The following is a 17738-nucleotide window of genomic DNA, read 5'->3' on the forward strand; positions in this document are numbered from 1 at the left end:
AATACAACAAGATGGGTTGAAGATGAAGGGTAGAGAGAAGATCTAAATAGAAGAAGTTGTGTATATGTATGTGAGAGAAAGAGAACGGTGAGTGGAGTGGGGATATTTTTTTTTTCTTTTTTCTTTATTATTTAATTAAATAGTATTACAATAATTAAAAAAAATACAAAAAAGAAAATAAAAGGGTATAGTTGCCTTTTCAACTTTTTTTTTGACCAAAATCACAAAAATGTTTTAATTTTGGACCTTCCATGCAGGTTGAAAACTTTTTGGATCCTATCCAAAGTTTTTAAATACCACATGGACCAATGTTAGAGTTTTGTCCACTAAATATATTTTAAGAAAAAGTGCCACCATTTCCAACAACCTTCTTACAAAATCCAAGAAATAAATACCTTTATCCTCCATATCAATGTCAAAAAATTTTAACCATACACCTTTTATGCATTTGTTAGCGAGAGTTTTACCATCAACGAGAGTTATTTTATGAATATACTTTATACAAGAGTTAGGGTCGGCTCTATGTTGAGTTTTTTTAAGAAAGGGCTTAGGGCCCCCAATTCTAAGGGTCTCATATTCTCCAAAATCCAAAAGTTTAGTCCATTAAAAAATATAATTTGGTAACCAAAAAATAAATGAAGTGGAAGAATAAATTAATGATCGTTGCATTTATGAAACTAAAATGACATTGCATTCATCTACCGATTTTGATTTTTGCGACATATTCATCTTCCAAGTATAGCGAAGGCCAAAAGGCCCTAAATTTTTGGCTCGCTTTGAGCCCCAAAATGATTGAGCCGCCCATGACAAGATTTATGTTTAACCATACACCTACCACATTCTCAAGAAGGAACCACCGGTCCGGGCTGGACCTTGGGCGCGTCGCGTGTTGGATGGTGAATTTTAGATCTGTGTGCGGGTGGGTTTCCGAATATTGGTGCAACACTGTAACCCCTAAACGTTTTTCCCCCTTATCTCCTACTTTTTGTGCACCTTTCTGAACAGTCACTCCCCTCTTCGTGTGTTGCATTCCTGGATGACTCTGCACTGCTAACTAAAACCCTCTCCCCTATTTTACGTTCTCACTCATGAAACCAATGGTTCTTGGTGAATGAGGTGAGAGTCCTACCTTCTCTTCTTCCATGAATTCTACATTCACTTCCCAAATCACTTCCCCAAACCCCTTCACACCTTTCCTCAAAACACCCTCCTTCAATTTCTGTTCATTCCCACAAACACAACATCATAATCACCGCCGTCGGCGATGGCGGTCTCATACACCTTTAACTGTTATCTCCTTACATAATAATAAAGCCGATGTTCCCTTACAGTTACTCACCAGTGCCGGCATTCAATCCACAGAGAAACGTCAGGATAAAGTATTGTTATCTAATGTAATTACGCGAATTTCAAAGCCGATTGTTTTTACGGTTTTCTGGATCGTAATTGGGTTATGTCCAAGTCGAGGGTTTCACCAAGCACCTGCAATTGCCGCCCCAGTGACCAGTGAGGCGTTGAAGACGAGGAAAAGCAAAAGTAAGCAAGGAGTGAGCAACTGGAAAGATCATGAGTTTTCTGATTATACAAGGAGGTTACTTGAGACTGTTTCTAGGCTAGTTAGGATTATAGAGGAAGTTAGGTCAGGCAATGGGGACTTGAAGAATGTGGAAGCGGCATTAAAGGATGTGAAATTGAAGAAAAAGGAATTGCAAGATGAGATTATGACTAGACTTTATGCAGAGTTAAGTGTTTTGAGGGGAAAGAAAATGGAATTGGATAGAAAGTCAGGGGACATTCTTGATTCCATGATGAAGTCTAAGAGAGAGAAAGATAGGGTTCTGGAAAGAGGTGGGAAAAAGACGACCAAGGAGCAGGTGCTGGCGGAGTTGGATGAGTCTATTAGCTACAAAGAGAAGGAGTTTATGGAGACTTCAGAGGAAACAGATGAGATTGAGGATCAAATGTTGAGGAGAGAGACCATGACCTTGAGCATTGGTGTTAGGGAACTTTGTTTTATAGAGAGGGAAAGCATCACCCTGGTTGAGAATTTTATTCGGCAAATGAAGCAGAAAGATTCCGACAGGTAAATATTTTATAATGTTTTTATGTATGTATGTATATGTATATCCGTATATGTATTATGTATATATGTATGTTTATGGTGCTTAAGATTACTGATTATGTGCTTGCAGGGTGCCTAAAAGCTCTAATACCAACCTTTCTAGACCTGAAATCAAGAAAGAGCTGCAAACTGCACAAAAACAATTATGGGAGCAAATGGTTCTCCCAAATGTTGTGGGCAATGAGGATTTTGAATATCCATTCGATCAAAATTCCATTGACTTCAGTCAACGCATCAAGCAATCACTTGCAGAGTCAAGAGAAATGCAGAAGAATCTGGAGGCTAATATAAGAAAAAAGATGAAGAAGTTCGGTGATGAAAAGCGTGTTATTTTAAACACCCCAGTTGATGAGATTGTGAAAGGTTATCCAGAAATTGAAATGAAATGGATGTTTGGAGCTAAAGAGGTTGTGGCTCCAAAAGCTGCTCGTGCTCATTTGTTCCATGGATGGAAAAAATGGCGGGATGAAGCTAAGACAGATCTTAAAACAAAACTGTTGGAAGATGTTGAATTTGGTAAAGAATATGTTGCTCAGAAACAGGTAATGATTTCCTAAAAGAATATTCATATTTGCACTTTGTATTTTGATTTATAGATCTTTACCATAAAAAATTGTAGGAAAGAATCCTTTTGGATCGTGATAGAGTGTCATCAAGAACTTGGTATAATGAAGAAAGAAAAAGGTGGGAAATTCAACCTATAGCTATCCCATATGCTGTGTCCAGAAAACTAGTAGAAAATGCAAGAATCAGACATGACTGGGCTGCAATGTATTTAACACTAAAGGGAGATGACAAGGAGTTTTATGTCAATTTGAAGGTTATTCTACTTTCTCTATATATCTTGATCATACATCATTGTAGAATCTGACATTTCAAGATTCTGATTCAAAATTTTTATGTCAGGAATTTGACATGATGTTTGAAGATTTTGGAGGAGTTGATGGGTTGTATCTAAAGATGCTTGCCTCAAATGTTCCAACTGATATTCAGTTGATGTGGATCCCTTTTTCAGAGTTGGATATCCGCCAACAATTCCTCTTGCCAATACGTCTCTCTCGCCAGCTGTTAATTTGGTTAGGAAAATTTAATCTTAGAGATTTATCCGCTGTGAACATGGTCATTGACTGGGTGCATAACATGAACAAAGAGATTATGGCTATAATCGTATTTCCTATTCTGGATTTTCTAATTCCTTACCAGGTAATCCTTATAAGTTATAACATCTTGCATGAATTTATATAATATGGTGTTACTGTTAATTAAGTTTATTTAATGCTCTGTTTTTTCATAATTGGAACAGACATGGTTGGATTTAAGTAGGTATACAACCATGAAAAAGTTTCTGAATTGGAAGATAAAGGCAGAGCGGGAAGTTAAATCCCTAAATGAAGGAGAGGAGTTCAATTGGTATTTTTTGTTTGCAGTTAGGACTTTTATATATGGATATATTTTATACCAAATATTCCGATTTATAAAAAGAAAAACACCCAAGATTGGATTTTGGCCAAAACGCAAAAGTGTGAACATGCAGAAGCTACGAAGGCTGGTATGATTCTTTCTTCTAGAAGTTTCTCTACATCTAACCACATACTTTTTAAACTTTCTTATTCAAGATCACATATTCATGATCTTTATGTTGCTATGCAGAAATACTTTTTCCGGGCTAGATTGCAGAGAGCAAAAGCTAAAAAGAAGGAAGGTGTTGACCCTATCACCCATGCTTTTGACCAGATGAAGGTTGATACTTGAACCCAAAACACATGATGATGATGATGATGATGATACTTTCTTTTCTCTTATTTATTCACATGAGTACATGACACTTTCTTTCTTGTTATTTAGAGAGTGAAAAACCCTCCTATACGTTTGAAAGACTTTGCAAGTGTCGAGTTCATGAAGGAAGAAATAAATGAAGTTGTGGCATTTTTACAAAACCCTCGTGCCTTTCAAGAAATGGGTGCTCGTGCCCCTAGGGTATGTAATATGTAGCAATGTATGTTGTTTTCTGTTTCTGAAAATTGTGTTTATTATAGAAAATGGTGTTATGTGGTTGAATTGCAGGGAGTTTTGATTGTAGGTGAGAGGGGAACAGGTAAGACTGCACTGGCTTTGGCTATAGCTGCAGAGGCTAAGGTTCCGGTTGTTGAGGTGAAGGCCCAACAATTGGAGGCTGGTTTATGGGTCGGGCAGAGTGCATCCAATGTTAGAGAACTCTTCCAAACTGCCCGAGATCTGGTAATACTTTTTGTGTTCATTGTTTCTTTTATGCCTTTTATGAAAATATTTGGACCAATATGAATGTATTTGTAGGCACCTGTGATCATATTTGTGGAAGATTTTGACCGGTTTGCTGGTGTGCGTGGCAAGTTTATACATACTATGAAACAGGATCATGAGGCTTTTATCAATCAACTGCTTGTGGAACTTGATGGGTAACTTCTTGTGGAACTTAATTAATTTCTGATTCCATTCAAGAATTCCCCTTCTGATCATGCAGGTTTGAGAAACAAGATGGGGTTGTTTTAATGGCCACAACACGAAACCTGAAACAAATTGATGAAGCTTTACAGCGTCCTGGTCGAATGGACAGAATATTCAATCTTCAAAGACCAACACAAACTGAAAGGGAGAAAATACTTCAAATTGCTGCAAAAGAAACCATGGACCCCCAACTCATTGACTTTGTTGACTGGCAGAAGGTATAAGTAACTCACATCTAATGACATCATTTTTTTTTTCCTAACACCTTTCTACCTTTTTGTGTTCAGGTGGCTGAAAAAACTGCTTTTCTACGTCCTGTTGAACTCAAACTTGTTCCCATGTCCTTGGAAGGTGCTGCCTTTAGGACTAAAGTCCTTGACACAGATGAACTCATGAGCTATACTAGCTTGATTGCAGTAAGAAAATATTCCAGCTTTAATCATTTATGTGCATACTTTTTCTCTTTGTGCTGACTATCTCTCACAGACTTTCAGTGGTAGTATTCCCACATGGTTAAGGAAGACAAAACTCGCAAAGGCAATGGGCAACATGGTGGTTAATCATCTTGGGTTAACATTGACCAAGGAGGATTTGCAAAATGTGGTTGACTTAATGGAGCCATATGGTCAGATAAGCAATGGGATCGAGTATCTAACCCCTTCCATTGATGTAAGTATATTCCTATTTGCTAGTTCTATTAGTCAGTTTGAATGTTATTTATTTATATGGATTTTTCTGTTTTAGTGGACAAGAGAGACAAAGTTTCCACATGCTGTTTGGGTTGCGGGCCGTGGACTTATAGCTGCTCTTTTACCAAACTATGATGTGGTTGATAACTTATGGTTAGAGCCTTTGTCTTGGGAGGTATAGATTTTATTTATTTTTAATTCTTGTGCACATTTACTTTTTTGTATTTGTTTATAAGTAAAGAGTAAAGAGTTGTGGTTTTGATTCAGGGAATTGGGTGCACGAAGATTACAAAGGCTAAAACAGAAGGTTCCAGGTTTGGAAATGTTGAGTCCAGATCATATCTTGAAAAGAAGCTTGTGTTTTGCTTTGGGTCGTATGTTGCATCCCAGATGTTGCTTCCATTTGGAGAAGAAAATATTCTTTCTTTATCTGAATTGAAACAGGCACAGGAGGTAAAGTTTTATGCCTTTTTTTTAATCTTTTACTACATGATATCTGTCAACCAAATAGTTTGATAATATATGGCATTCCACTCTACTTAAAAACAGATAGCTACAAGAATGGTGATTCAGTATGGGTGGGGTCCGGGCCCTGACGACAGTCCAACAGTTTATCACCATGGGAATGCAGTGACCGGTTTAAACATGGGGGACAATCATGAATATGAAATGGCAGCTAAAGTTGAAAAGGTAAGTAAAATCTTTCATCTTTGTGATGAATGATTGTTAAAAAGTTAGATTAGATGTCTAAGGTTGACATGATGGATGGGATATGTTGGTGTTTTGTGCAGATGTATGACTTGGCTTATGAGAAAGCAAAAACGATTCTTTGGAGTAACCGGAATGTTCTAGAGAAGATTGTTGAGGAATTGCTGGAGTTTGAGATCTTGACAGGGAAGGTAATGAATGTGGTTTGGTTTCAAAATCTATCAAAAGTTATGTAAAAGGCTATGATTGATTGTTATGTTTATGTTCATGTTCATGTTCATGTCCGTGTTAGGATCTTGAAAGGATCATTTCAGTAAATGGTGGGATTCGAGAAAAAGAGCCATTTTACCTTGAGAAGTTCCATAATGAAGAGGTGCGAATACAATGCTCTCTAATATATTTAATATTATTATAGTTGGTCAGAGTTAATTTGGTTTAATTTGTATGGCAGCCTGTGTTTGGGAGCTTGCTTGAAGATGGGAATGGCCCACAAAATGCCCTTCTATCTGCAGCAGCAAATTAGGGCTATTATTATTTTTTGTTGTTTATAAATTATAATGGTGTATGTATATTAAGGTCTTAAGGTTGAGGTGAGTTTTGATGATGGTCACAGACTGTATGGTCTAATAGTGTAGTTGTATTGTATGGTAGAGAGATAGAGGTGTAGTGGCATTATGAAGGCGAGAAGAAGGCACTCATTTTCATTTTTCTAAATATTTTATACAGATTTTAGTTAACAATTTTGATAATCCTTATGGGCCTTGTTTTCTTCATTTTATCTATGACATGGATAGAGCAAATGGGAGGAAGAATAGGTTGATATTATCCCGGAATAAAGTGGCATTGGGCTTTCTCTTATCCTTTCATTATGAAATTGACTATCTGTGCTAACTAATTGAATTATATTTAGATAAAAATGATATAATTTATATGATTGTTATTGATGTTGAACATATTGATGAAACAACCTAGCTGGAAACATTGATTCATGGGTAAGTGCAAAAATGACAAACAGGACCAAAAGAAGTCCACCTTCAAACATCCATTAGTTTTGATCTATCCGACAAAACAAAAGGTCTCAATGGGCCAAAAGCTTCTAACAAATAGCCCAAGGTGGGTTGCCACACATCATCTCCAAATTTGACCGTTCAGACACTCGATGTACGACTCATTTCCAATTTTTGATTTATTCCATTTTAGTGACATTGTTGATTTCTATTGTTCCATGATTGTTTTAAAAACAAGAAACTAATCGGTACACTTTACCATATACATTCAGTTGAAATACCCGAGAAAATGAAAATCAGCATGCAGGCATAATCAAAACGACCAAAAGATGGTTTTAAAAACAAAAAGAATACATACGAACACGTGTAATGAATGAAAAGAGAAGGCGTGCTAACGAGTTATGGTCTCTATAAACAAGTCAACATTATCATTCATATCCTTAGATAAGAACTTCATGCAAATCGGGGGGCTGACCTTGGCCAAAGCCAATATAGACTTTGGCACAGACCAGAGCCCCTCACCACATATCAAACCAGAAGCCACCGCCGGTCCAAAAGCCTCGGAATCTGCTTTGTTCTTGGTCTCCCATATAAAAAGTATGAGACTCCCGAGACACATATCAATGGCGACAGAGGATCCAGTCATGTAGAAAGGAATGGCTATAGCCATTGGAACCGGAATGAACCGGGCCCACTTCTTGGGGGCAATGTCTCGGGCCACGTTTATAAGTATCGCAACTGAGAAAAACCCGCAGCAAAGCGACAAACAGTGTTTTGGGAGCGACCCGAATCCTTCAACCCCCAAAATCGCAAGGTTTCTAAACACGGTGGCGGTTGGAGCAGGGTATTCAGACCCTGCAACCCCGAGATCCGGGAAAGCTTGGTAGTAGATCCAGAACACACATGGAGCAATCACACACCCCATTGCGGTTCCAATCACTTGGCTCACAAACATAGACCGGGGTGAAGCCAGGGTCATGTAACCCGTCTTGAAATCCTGGATCAGGTCCGAAGCCGTTGACACAATATTCAACATCACACCACAAGCAGCCAGCCCAGCTAAGACACCACCCTGCATCTTCCCAGCCCATTCCCCGATCACAAAAATCGCCAATTTCCCGTAAGTAGATGCCAACGACCAGTCAGTAAGCCCGCACCCATACGCATTACAAAACGCTAATGCAGGGGCAAATGCGTAAATCAAAAGCACGTGGTACCATTTCAGTGGTTTGAATATTTGAGGGAGGGTAACTGTGGCAATTGCAGCTATGCCCAGATACCCTACCACAGCCAACCATGTTGGAATCTGATCCTTCATAAACACCTCTTTTCTACGTTGATCATCGAACGAGATTTCCTTGTCATCGGGTCCCACGGGAAGAACTGCACATGATTTTTTGTTCTGGATCTGGTTATATAACTTGTGGAAAGTGTTTCCGAGTACTTTCAAAAAGTTGTAGAGTCCATCTCCAAGGATTAGGGCTATGGCAGTGAAAACCTGCAACAACAACATTATTGCTTGGTCATGAAATCAATGGTGAAGAAGGATTAATTACGTACCCTGTAACCCTGGATGCCATGGAAGTTACCGGGCTCGAGACCTGATTCGTACCAGTCGCCTTCTTTGGTCTCGATGATGGGCCACAGGATCCCCCATGAAAGGAATGTACCAAGCAACAAGGAGATATTTATAAGGTATGGACAGATCATCCCTACCCCAATATACATAGTTGAGAAATCAAAGAAAAACCTAAAGAAAAAAAAATCAACCAAAAAGAAACAGTTACAAACATTATTTCTAAAAGTTTGGATACATTCAACATTATTCTTTTGTCTTAAAAATATATCAATATTGATATATACAAGAATAAAAAATTACTACTTTATCAATATTGATCTTTTTAATGGTAAAGAAGAAACTTCTTATTATAATTATAATTTTTTGATTTTAAACAAGCGTTGAAATTGGTTGTCAATGTTCCTAGGTTTTTTGTGTTTCTTATTTAAACAACTGTTAAAAAAAACCGTTAGACTGGGTTATCGATATATTTTTCATACACAAAACAAAAGAGTAAAAGAGTAATTACATGTTATCGTAAGCTTTGAGTCCAAAAACAGGGAAGCTCTGAAAGCCACAATGATCCCCAGAGGTGAAGAACCATTGAAAGAAACTCCATAAGAAGCTGATAGAGAAGAATCTCCCTAATTCCCTCACTTGTTGCCTATCATCAAGAAATTTTTATTAATATATTCATGCCCGTTGCTTTTTCTTCAAGAAAATTTTGTTATGTTAGGGATATTTTGGATCCTGAGAATTGAAAAGGTCATAAAAACATCGGATCCGGATATTAAAATTAAAAATGAAAGGAAAGAATTGAAAGAGGTTGATTACTTGGCAAGCTTGGCACCCTGGGGAGTGTGGAAGCTGTTAATGAGGTGAGCAGTTGCAGTTCCACTGGGGTATATGAGCTTGAAGTCAATGATCATGATCTGTAAAATTAAACCATGCATCCATGCATCAAATTAATTAATATCTTTTAAAATTAATCTTGCTTTTTTGTTATCGTCCCTCAGGCCATTCACAATGGGAGTTCTATAAGGGTTTAATAGAATAAATATGAATATAATAAAAAGGAGAGAGAGTGTGGAGTTGAATGGCCATACAATGGTTCAATGGATTTGTAATGGAAATTTATGAATTTTTTAAGAATTTAAATGAATGTATACATTCTCTTTCCTACTTGGCATTTCATACAACTCTCCAAGGTTTTAATCCATTGGAGATGGCCTCATGATCAAGAGAAGTCAAAAGTTACGTAGAAACTATTCAAAACATAGACGTACGTGTGTTTGATAAAATAGTAATGCGTAATTGGATTTAATTTAATTTACCTTTCTGAGAGGAACGACAGAGCAAAGGCCGATGAAACTAACGATCAACAGAAAACAGATCATCCAACCTAAACCCGGGTTCTTCACGTTCATATCTCGTTGAGGGGAGTTAGCATCAGATGATTGTGCTGCAACAGTATCACTCATTCCAAATAGATAACTCCCAAATCCACCTGCACCCATGCAACAACGTACAATTAAAACTAATTTCACATATTAGTTACTTAATATGCACTTTTGATAGAAAAAAATGTAGTAATTAATAACGTGCATGTTAGTTGTATAAGTACGTACGTACCACTAAATGCAATCCCACAAGTGGCAACGACACACGTCTGAATAATGGTGTTCTCCTGCCTTGTAAACGTATCATCCTTCAACATTCCAGACTGCTCCAACACCTTTGTCCATGCCTTCACCATGAAAAACCCTAACAAACCCGCAGCTACATTTAGCGATGGGATGATCCCTGTCGTCAGATTCAGCTTCATCACTATAAAACTAAACATGATGCCCAACATCGCACTCACCACAAATGCCCTTAACGTCAACTGCTCCTTCCACGGTGGAATCGCTGTGTCCTTAAACATCATCTCTACCGAATCCATTTCCTTTCCCTTATTTGATTCATCATCGTCTGTTTCCGCTTCCGTATCCAGCAAATATTGCTCGTTGCTTTTTCCCATTTTGTCCCCAATTTCAAGCTCACCACTTTTCTTCATGCACGCCATCTTGACTTTAATTGATGTATATATCACTTCTTCTATATGATTGGATTCATCTTTTGAATGCGTATATATAAGAACATACCATGATTTCTAGGTGTCGTAATAGAATTTACATTATATGCATGTGCTAATTAATTTTTTTTTGTCAATTGATATCCAGATTTGGGATGGGTGTCAATGATCTGATTGAAACCTGTCAGAAAGGTCTCTCATACCCAAACACCAGATTTGAAGAAAAAAATATAACTTTTATGGACGCAATCTCTCGAACAGCGGAACAAATATATATAGATCCAACAACGTACTGAATAACACGATCAGTGGTTAGCTATGTATATTGAAATCAACGAACAAAGCGAAGAAATTACAATGATGCGGTGAGATGAAGAATAATGAGAAAACCTTTGACGTCGTTCCCTGCTCTCTCTCCTCTCTAAAGCTTTTCAACAAAAAATGTGTGAATTAAATTAATTCACTTTACAATAAAGACCTGTTTCGCAAGTTACAAAGTGCATCCTTGCACTTTGCTTAATAGCTACCTCCGCCTATGCAGTCCAAGAAAGCTTTAACAACCACTTTAAGCCCAACAACATTCCTCTATTGCACAACTAGCCCATGATAACATAAATAAACATGTTGAATCAGTTTCAAAAAGGCTATTAAGTATTAACTCAGAGTATGTTCTTTATTGAGCTAGGAGAGGGCTTTATATAGCCTAAATTACAACTAAAAAGACCCAGGAAAGTTTGGTTCTCAAAATGATTATGGAAGTAGTGTAATATATATGTCAAAGGAATTCGGATATGGATGAATTGGAATCGGTTATGTGTTTTAAACACTGACTCAAATCTATCTTATGTTTACTTTGCAGATTTGTTAAAGGAATTTAAAGGTAAACAATGTAATATTAATTACCAAAATACATTTTTATTGATGTGGTTGTGGATGTAGATTTGGGTATGGGTGCATTGTTGGCATGGATGTTGGTGTGAGGGTGGGGAGGTTTTTGTTTGGGAAAATACCAAAAAAGTTCAAAGTATTATACAATTTGGTTGGCAAAACTCTTAATTTTTTTGGTAGATAAAAATCATAAGTTTTTGGAAAATCTTTCATTTTTAACTCCGGTAATCAATGGGTCATCCATTTTTTTTTTGAAATGAAACGTTTTCTAAAAATTTATGGTTTTTACCTAAAAAAGTTAGGGTTTTTGCCAATATACCAAACTGTAGCATCCAGAAACTTGGAGGTATTTAAACTAATGTATTTTGGTTTTTGGGCAGTACCACGTCATGGTGAAGGCATTCCATAACGTGGTGATGGGCATTGTGTCACAGATTTTAAATGGCCGCCACAACGTGACAGCCCATAGTCACGACGTGACAACTGTTTAATGAGAAACCTTAATATCCGAAGTTTGCGCCTTATTTAAAGGAATGTGATGGCTAGGGTTGCTCACCCTCAGCTTCCATCACACTCTCTCAACCTCCAAGCAAACCTTAACCTCCATTGTTGCTCTCTAAGCTTTTTGTGTTGATTTTTTTTGGGATTTGAAGAAGAAGGAGGTGACTTATAGACTTGGATTCAACAAGCAACTTATCTCACCATCTTATTGTGCACCTTCTGGACTCTTTTAAGTCCCCAAGTTCCAAGCTTTTTGATTATAAAGTGCTAGATCTTGTATTTTGTCCCATTTTCTTCTTGATCTTGTTAGAAGATGTAACATTCCGAGTTCAGGAGTGCAAGTTCAGGGTTCAAAGTGTAAATGTAAAAGGGGCAACTCGGCGAGTAGGGTCGCGACTCTGGTCGCGTGTTAAGTGGCCAACTCGGCGAGTCGGCGGCTGGACTCGGCGAGTCGGCGGCTGGACTCGGCGAGTTGGTGCTGAGTGGAGAAAACCCTAATTTCGGAGGATGAGCCCTATTTAAAGGACATTATACCCTTTCCCCAGCCTCTTTACCCTCTTTTGAAGTCCAGAAACCCTAAGGAGCGTTTGTGAGTGATTGGAAAGCATTTAGACCTTGGAGAAGAGATTTTGGAAGAGATCTTAGTGAATTAAGAGGTTTGGAGCAAGGGGCTTTGCAAGGATTTGGATTTCTCTTATGTTGGAGCTTTCCTTTGAGGTATTATTTCGTTGTTTGGGCTTTTATTCTTCATTTTGGAGTTTTTGGAAAAGATAGCATGTGGTGTTTTGAGTTTGGAGGTTCGATCTGAGGTTGCTACCTCAGATCTGGAATGGAGAAGGTCTAGAGTGCATTAAAGTCCCTATTCTTGAGTGATTGGTGAAGCCATCTTGTCCCAAACCCTAACCCTAGAGTGTTATATGCCTATATCTCTTTGGATTCACGTAAAGTTTGCCACTTTACGTGATGGATGGGTTGTAGAAGGGTAGATCTATGGTTTGGATCATCTGCATGGCCTGGAATGCTTCTGTATGGATTAAGATCTAAGGGTACTCGGCGAGTCACAAAGGTGTACTCGGCGAGTTCCTTGAAGATGGGTAGGAACTCGGCGAGTTGGTTGAAGATAGCCTTGGACTCGACGAGTCTGGTCGTAAGGTCCTAACTTTCTTCTGGTTGAGCCGTGAATTGGTGAGTCAAGGGAGGACTCGGTGAGTTGAGTGCGAGGGGACTCAAAATTGTTGGACTCGGCGAGTTGAGTCGCGGATTGGGAAAGTTCTGAGCATAGGGACTCGGTGAGTCATCGGGTTGACTCGGCGAGTAGAGTCAGTCAGGAGGTTGACTTTGACTTTGAATTTGACCAAGGGTTGACCAGTTGACTTCCAGGGGCATTTTGGTAATTGTTGGCTTTTGTTTTGAGTTCACTATTGGTGTTGACTACTGGAGGAGATTGTGTCAGTGGTCGGAGCATCTTGGTCTTATCTTTTCAGTTGGCAGTTGCGAGGTGAGTTATCCTCACTATATCGACAGGGTCTACGACGCCAAGGCCGGCCCTTTATCGGATTGTAATCCGAGTATTGTTGTTATGTTATTGCTTCGCTATGTTTGCATCCTGGTAGTTAGGATGGTATATGTTAGAGACCTGGCTAAGGTCGGAATCCTGGTATACAGGATGATGCTATGCTATTGACCGGTTAGGTCGTTATCCTGGTTAGGATGATATTATGCTATGTGATCTGCTAGATCGGTTTGATTGGATGTGAATTGTTATATGATTGAATGTTTATGTGCACATTGTTGTTGGAATGGGGTTGGGTTGAGGCGGGTCCTGCTTTGTGCTGTAGGCCAACATACCCAGGGCGGACCGGTTATCCCGAAGGCCCAGTGAGCGGTCCGGATAGGCTATAGGCCCCAAGAGGGCGGACCAGACGTGTCGAGGCTCGGAGAGTGGACCAGGCCGACTGAAGGCCCAGTGCGGGCGGACCAGTCATACTGTAGACTCAGAGAGTGGACCAGGTGGATTAAAGGCCCGGTGCGGGCGGACCAATCACACTGTAGACTCGATGTATGTGGCTAGACTCGGAGGGTGGACAGGTGGATTGAAGGCCGGTGCGGCGGACCAGTCACACAGTAGACCCGAAGTGCATGGCTGTTTTGTGTTCTGTTATGATATGGCATGTTGTGCGTGTATGGTATATGTGGTTGGTATTTTGGGGGTATCTCACTAAGCTTTCGGGCTTACAGTTGTGGTTTAATGTTTTTCAGGTTCTTCAGGAGACCGTGACAAGGCAAAGGCGTGATCGTATCGCTCCTCATGATTATGTTTTATGATGGGGTTCTGGGAAGACTCTGATAATAACTGTACCGAAAACCTTTTTGTAATAACTTAATGAAACTGGGTTGTTTTTGAAAAGTTTAAATTGGTTGAAATTTTTAGAGTGTTACAAGTTGGTATCAGAGCCAGGTTTGAGTGAATTGGAGGAACATCCGTGTGAATCCAGTCTCAAATGAAGGAGAGTTTTCAAAAGAGAATTTAAAATGGTTTTCAAAATGAATAAAGGCAACGCGGAGGTACGATCAGCCGGAGCCAGTAAGTAACCCCAAAATACCATACATAATATTTGAGCTTTGATAGAACAGCATGCTAATACTAGGGTAGGGATCTTCAGGATTTCATGTTAATGTTGCCTGATTTATGATGCCTGCTAGCCTAGGGTCTCTTCCGTGTGAGATTTCCAGTGTTCCTCTAGGAGTGAGGGTTGAGTGCTTGTTATGTATGTTCTTCACTAGAGTGTTGTGGTGATACTTGATACAAATATGGGTAGGTGTGGAAGGTAGTATGGGCCCGTACTACTAAAAGCACAGGACCCATACGCGTATCAAAGAAACCATGACCTCTAGGGTTGGGTTGGGAGTTGGTTCCCGGGTTTGTGGGAAGTATCTGAGATCTTGCGGTGTTTTTCAGTATGGTGGTTACGAGGCATGCTGGGAGCGGATCCGAGTCAGGATCGGGAGCAGGAGAGGGCGGTCAGGGTGGGTCAGTACCACCCGAGGTTATTGGTCAGATGATCACAGGCGAGTTGGATGCCAGGATTCGTGAGATCCTGCATGATGATGTTGTCGCGTTGTTCCGGACCGAGTTGACAGAGCTGTTTGGGTCGATCAAGACCACCATGGTTGAGTATTTTGATGAGCGCTATGTGGCTCTCACAGAGACGGCTGCCGCGGCGGCTACAGCGGCTATAGCAGTGGCAGGGGAGGAGCCGGTCGAGGTTTTCAGTAGCGGGACTACGATAATATGAAGCCCCTACCTTGGATGGAGTTCAGGACCCGATCGTTGCTATGAGATGGTTGTCGGACGTGGAGGGGTGTTTATTCACGTGTTCATGTCCTGCTGATCAGAGGGTGAGGTGTGCTCTGAACCTGTTGAGGCTCGGGGTGAAGGATTGGTGGAGATTGACCACGGGGTCATATTCGGATACGTAGAGGGTTGCAGTTTCTTGGGATCTGTTCCGGGAGATGTTTAGCACTCGTTATGTTCCGCGGGTTGAGAGAGAGAGGTTGGCTCAGGAGTTCCTGGAGCTGAAGCAGGATTCAGAGTCGGTGACGGAGATCACCAGGATGTTCATCGAGAGGGCGATGTTTTGCCATGAGTTCGCTTCAGAGCAGGCTCAGATGCCCCGATATCTGAGTATGCTCAAGAGGGATATCAGGCAGTATGTGTCTACGCAGAGGTGCGAGACCTTGTTGGAGTTGCAGGAGGCCGCCAGGCGGCTTGAGTTGGAGATTGAGTTGCAGTTGCGAGAGCTGAGACAGGATCTGGTGCAGTGGCAGCCGGCGCCGAAACGGTCCAAGACCGTTTATTCTAGATTGGGAGATCAGAGCAGCCACACTTATGGGAAGTGTGGGAAGGCTCACACTGGAGTTTGTAGGTCCAGTGGTGCATGCCGCAAGTGCAGAAAGGAGGGGCACTATACGAGGGATTGTCAGCAGACAGCCCCGGTTCGGGATTTGAGGATTTGTTATCATTGTCATCAGGTTGGACACTTGAGGGTCAACTGTCCACAGCTTGCTTCAGGACTGGTGCAGGCTCCAGCACCGGCCACTTTGAGGATTACGGTGGAGGTCAAGGTGGAACGGAGCCCCCAAGGGCTCAGGGTCGTGCTTTTCAGCTTACAGCGGAGGAGGTCAGGGTAGTGCCGGATGCAGTTGCGGGTATGTTCCTTCTTGATGTATTGTTATTTGGTGATTATTATGGAGCATTGTATATCTGCTAGTCTCGTTGTGTGATTTTTGGTATTGTATTCGTTGTTCCTTGAGGGTTATGGTATGGTTATGGGTTTGGTGTTGGGAATTTCGTTGGTTATCATCCATGAGGATTATTAGTGGGAATCTGGCTTTTGGTCTGAATGTCGGGTAGCATCTGTAGTCTGAGGAATGGTTAGCTGAAGATCAGGTTTCTTTCGAGCCCGGGATGATCAGTGATGTTATGTAATTTTGGGAAGGTTGCTCTTTCTAGCGAGAATCAGTTTGAGTGTAAGGGTTGTGTTGTGTAAGGTTCATAAGGAAGGTCAGTGATGGTGACCGGTGGTTGATAGTCATTGCTCTAAGTGGGGGAGAATTGGAAAATTCTCTGGAAGATCGATAAGCAAGAGAGGTTGTTTAGCTGTTGGGATTCAACAGTGGTTCTGTTAGCCGAGCGTAGGCCGGTATGAGCAAGTGTCAGACAGACGGGGCGGGATGCAGACCAAGGGTGATTGATTGTGGGAGGCCTGGGATCAGGCCGGGTTTGAGTATGCAGAATAAAGATAGAGTTCGGAACCCCTAGAGGGATAGAACAGTATGCATGGGAGAGTTTTCCTGGGGGGATAACGCGGGATGATGAGTGCTAGTTGGGCGGTCCGGATAGACTGAAGGCCGGTGGGCGTACCAGTCAGGACGAAGGATCGGAGAACGGTCTAGACAGGCTGAAGGCCCTGGAGGACGGTCCAGACCTGCTGAAGGTTCTGAGAGTGGTCCAGATTGGCTGAAGGCCTGGAAAAGCGGTCCAGTCATGCTGAAGGCTCTGCATGTATTAGTAGACCTGTATGAAGATATGGAATGAGTATGTCACGATGTGATGGCATCAGAAGGTCTGGCCCCGGGTATTGATCATGAGTAGTGGAGGTAGTGCATGGACTCGAGAGTCCCTGCGAGCGGATTCAGAGTATGTGTGGTGCATGGGGTAGCGGTTATGCTATAAGGAAATGGTGTAGTATTGGGTGAGCATCGTGGCACTTTTGGTAGTGTCAAGGCAGCCAAGTGGTTTTTCTTTGGTGAGGAAAGGGAAAAGAATGTAGCTCCGAGAGGGAGTGTAAGTTCACAAAAGTGAAAGCAGTAATGCGGAGTTATGATTGGGGTGTTCCAATTATGGTTATTGAGCAGCATGTTTATGGCAGTGGTATGGAATCACATCCGGATTGGATGTCTGCTGAGGTCACGAAAGGAATTCCTAGGGTGTAGAGCCAAGAGGCTCGGAAGGGATGCAGGGTTGGAGTCTTGGATTCATAGCTTGATTTTGATCAAGGAATTGTGGATGTAGTAGTAATTCCTCCTGGGGATGTGTGGAGGTGTCGTCAGTGTGTCGGGTCTTCCCAACCCAAGGATGCTAGAGCTAGTTCAACATGTGTATGTGATTGCGGAGGAGAACTCATGGGAGTTGCTCTGAAGCTGA

General features: G+C 40.9%; 2 protein-coding genes and 1 long non-coding RNA gene across 3 annotated transcripts; 2 read left to right on the top strand and 1 right to left on the bottom strand.

Annotated features, from left to right (window-relative positions):
- The first annotated feature begins 944 nt into the window (after nt 1-944).
- On the top strand, nt 945-6752 carry LOC111884378 (probable inactive ATP-dependent zinc metalloprotease FTSHI 5, chloroplastic). Its single transcript, XM_023880691.3, has 18 exons — nt 945-2083; nt 2193-2664; nt 2742-2942; nt 3029-3325; nt 3426-3671; nt 3773-3862; nt 3968-4099; nt 4187-4360; nt 4436-4557; nt 4623-4824; nt 4894-5022; nt 5093-5275; nt 5351-5470; nt 5563-5748; nt 5845-5985; nt 6087-6194; nt 6296-6376; nt 6455-6752. Exons 1-18 carry the CDS (start codon nt 1143-1145, stop codon nt 6524-6526), a joined length of 3897 nt encoding a protein of 1298 aa, XP_023736459.1. The 5' UTR covers nt 945-1142; the 3' UTR covers nt 6527-6752.
- Nucleotides 6753-7320: 568 nt separating this feature from the next.
- On the bottom strand, nt 7321-11054 carry LOC111884449 (probable metal-nicotianamine transporter YSL7). Its single transcript, XM_023880773.2, has 6 exons — nt 10201-11054; nt 9903-10075; nt 9403-9500; nt 9098-9232; nt 8571-8760; nt 7321-8508 (listed from the first exon to the last, which is right to left on the bottom strand). Exons 1-6 carry the CDS (start codon nt 10631-10633, stop codon nt 7402-7404), a joined length of 2136 nt encoding a protein of 711 aa, XP_023736541.1. The 5' UTR covers nt 10634-11054; the 3' UTR covers nt 7321-7401.
- LOC122196850 (uncharacterized) lies at nt 8568-9557 on the top strand. The gene is made up of 2 exons (XR_006189076.1): nt 8568-8705; nt 9129-9557. It is a non-coding gene; the product is annotated as an uncharacterized LOC122196850 (long non-coding RNA).
- Nucleotides 11055-17738: the final 6684 nt, after the last annotated feature.

This window comes from Lactuca sativa, chromosome 3 (assembly GCF_002870075.4).
Source record: "Lactuca sativa cultivar Salinas chromosome 3, Lsat_Salinas_v11, whole genome shotgun sequence".
Taxonomy (NCBI): domain Eukaryota; kingdom Viridiplantae; phylum Streptophyta; class Magnoliopsida; order Asterales; family Asteraceae; genus Lactuca; species Lactuca sativa.

Bases quoted from the DNA above. Each gene is read 5' to 3' on its own strand.
- LOC111884449 (XM_023880773.2), bottom strand. From the start codon at position 10,633: ATGGCGTGCATGAAGAAAAGTGGTGAGCTTGAAATTGGGGACAAAATG. The intron at 10,076-10,200 runs GTACGTACGTAC...GCATGGGTGCAG, and splicing joins TTGTGGGATTGCATTTAGTG to GTGGATTTGGGAGTTATCTA. The intron at 9,501-9,902 runs GTAAATTAAATT...TTAATTTTACAG, and splicing joins CTGTCGTTCCTCTCAGAAAG to ATCATGATCATTGACTTCAA.
- LOC111884378 (XM_023880691.3), top strand. From the start codon at position 1,143: ATGAATTCTACATTCACTTCCCAAATCACTTCCCCAAACCCCTTCACA. The intron at 3,672-3,772 runs GTATGATTCTTT...GTTGCTATGCAG, and splicing joins TGCAGAAGCTACGAAGGCTG to AAATACTTTTTCCGGGCTAG. The intron at 6,195-6,295 runs GTAATGAATGTG...TGTCCGTGTTAG, and splicing joins TTGAGATCTTGACAGGGAAG to GATCTTGAAAGGATCATTTC.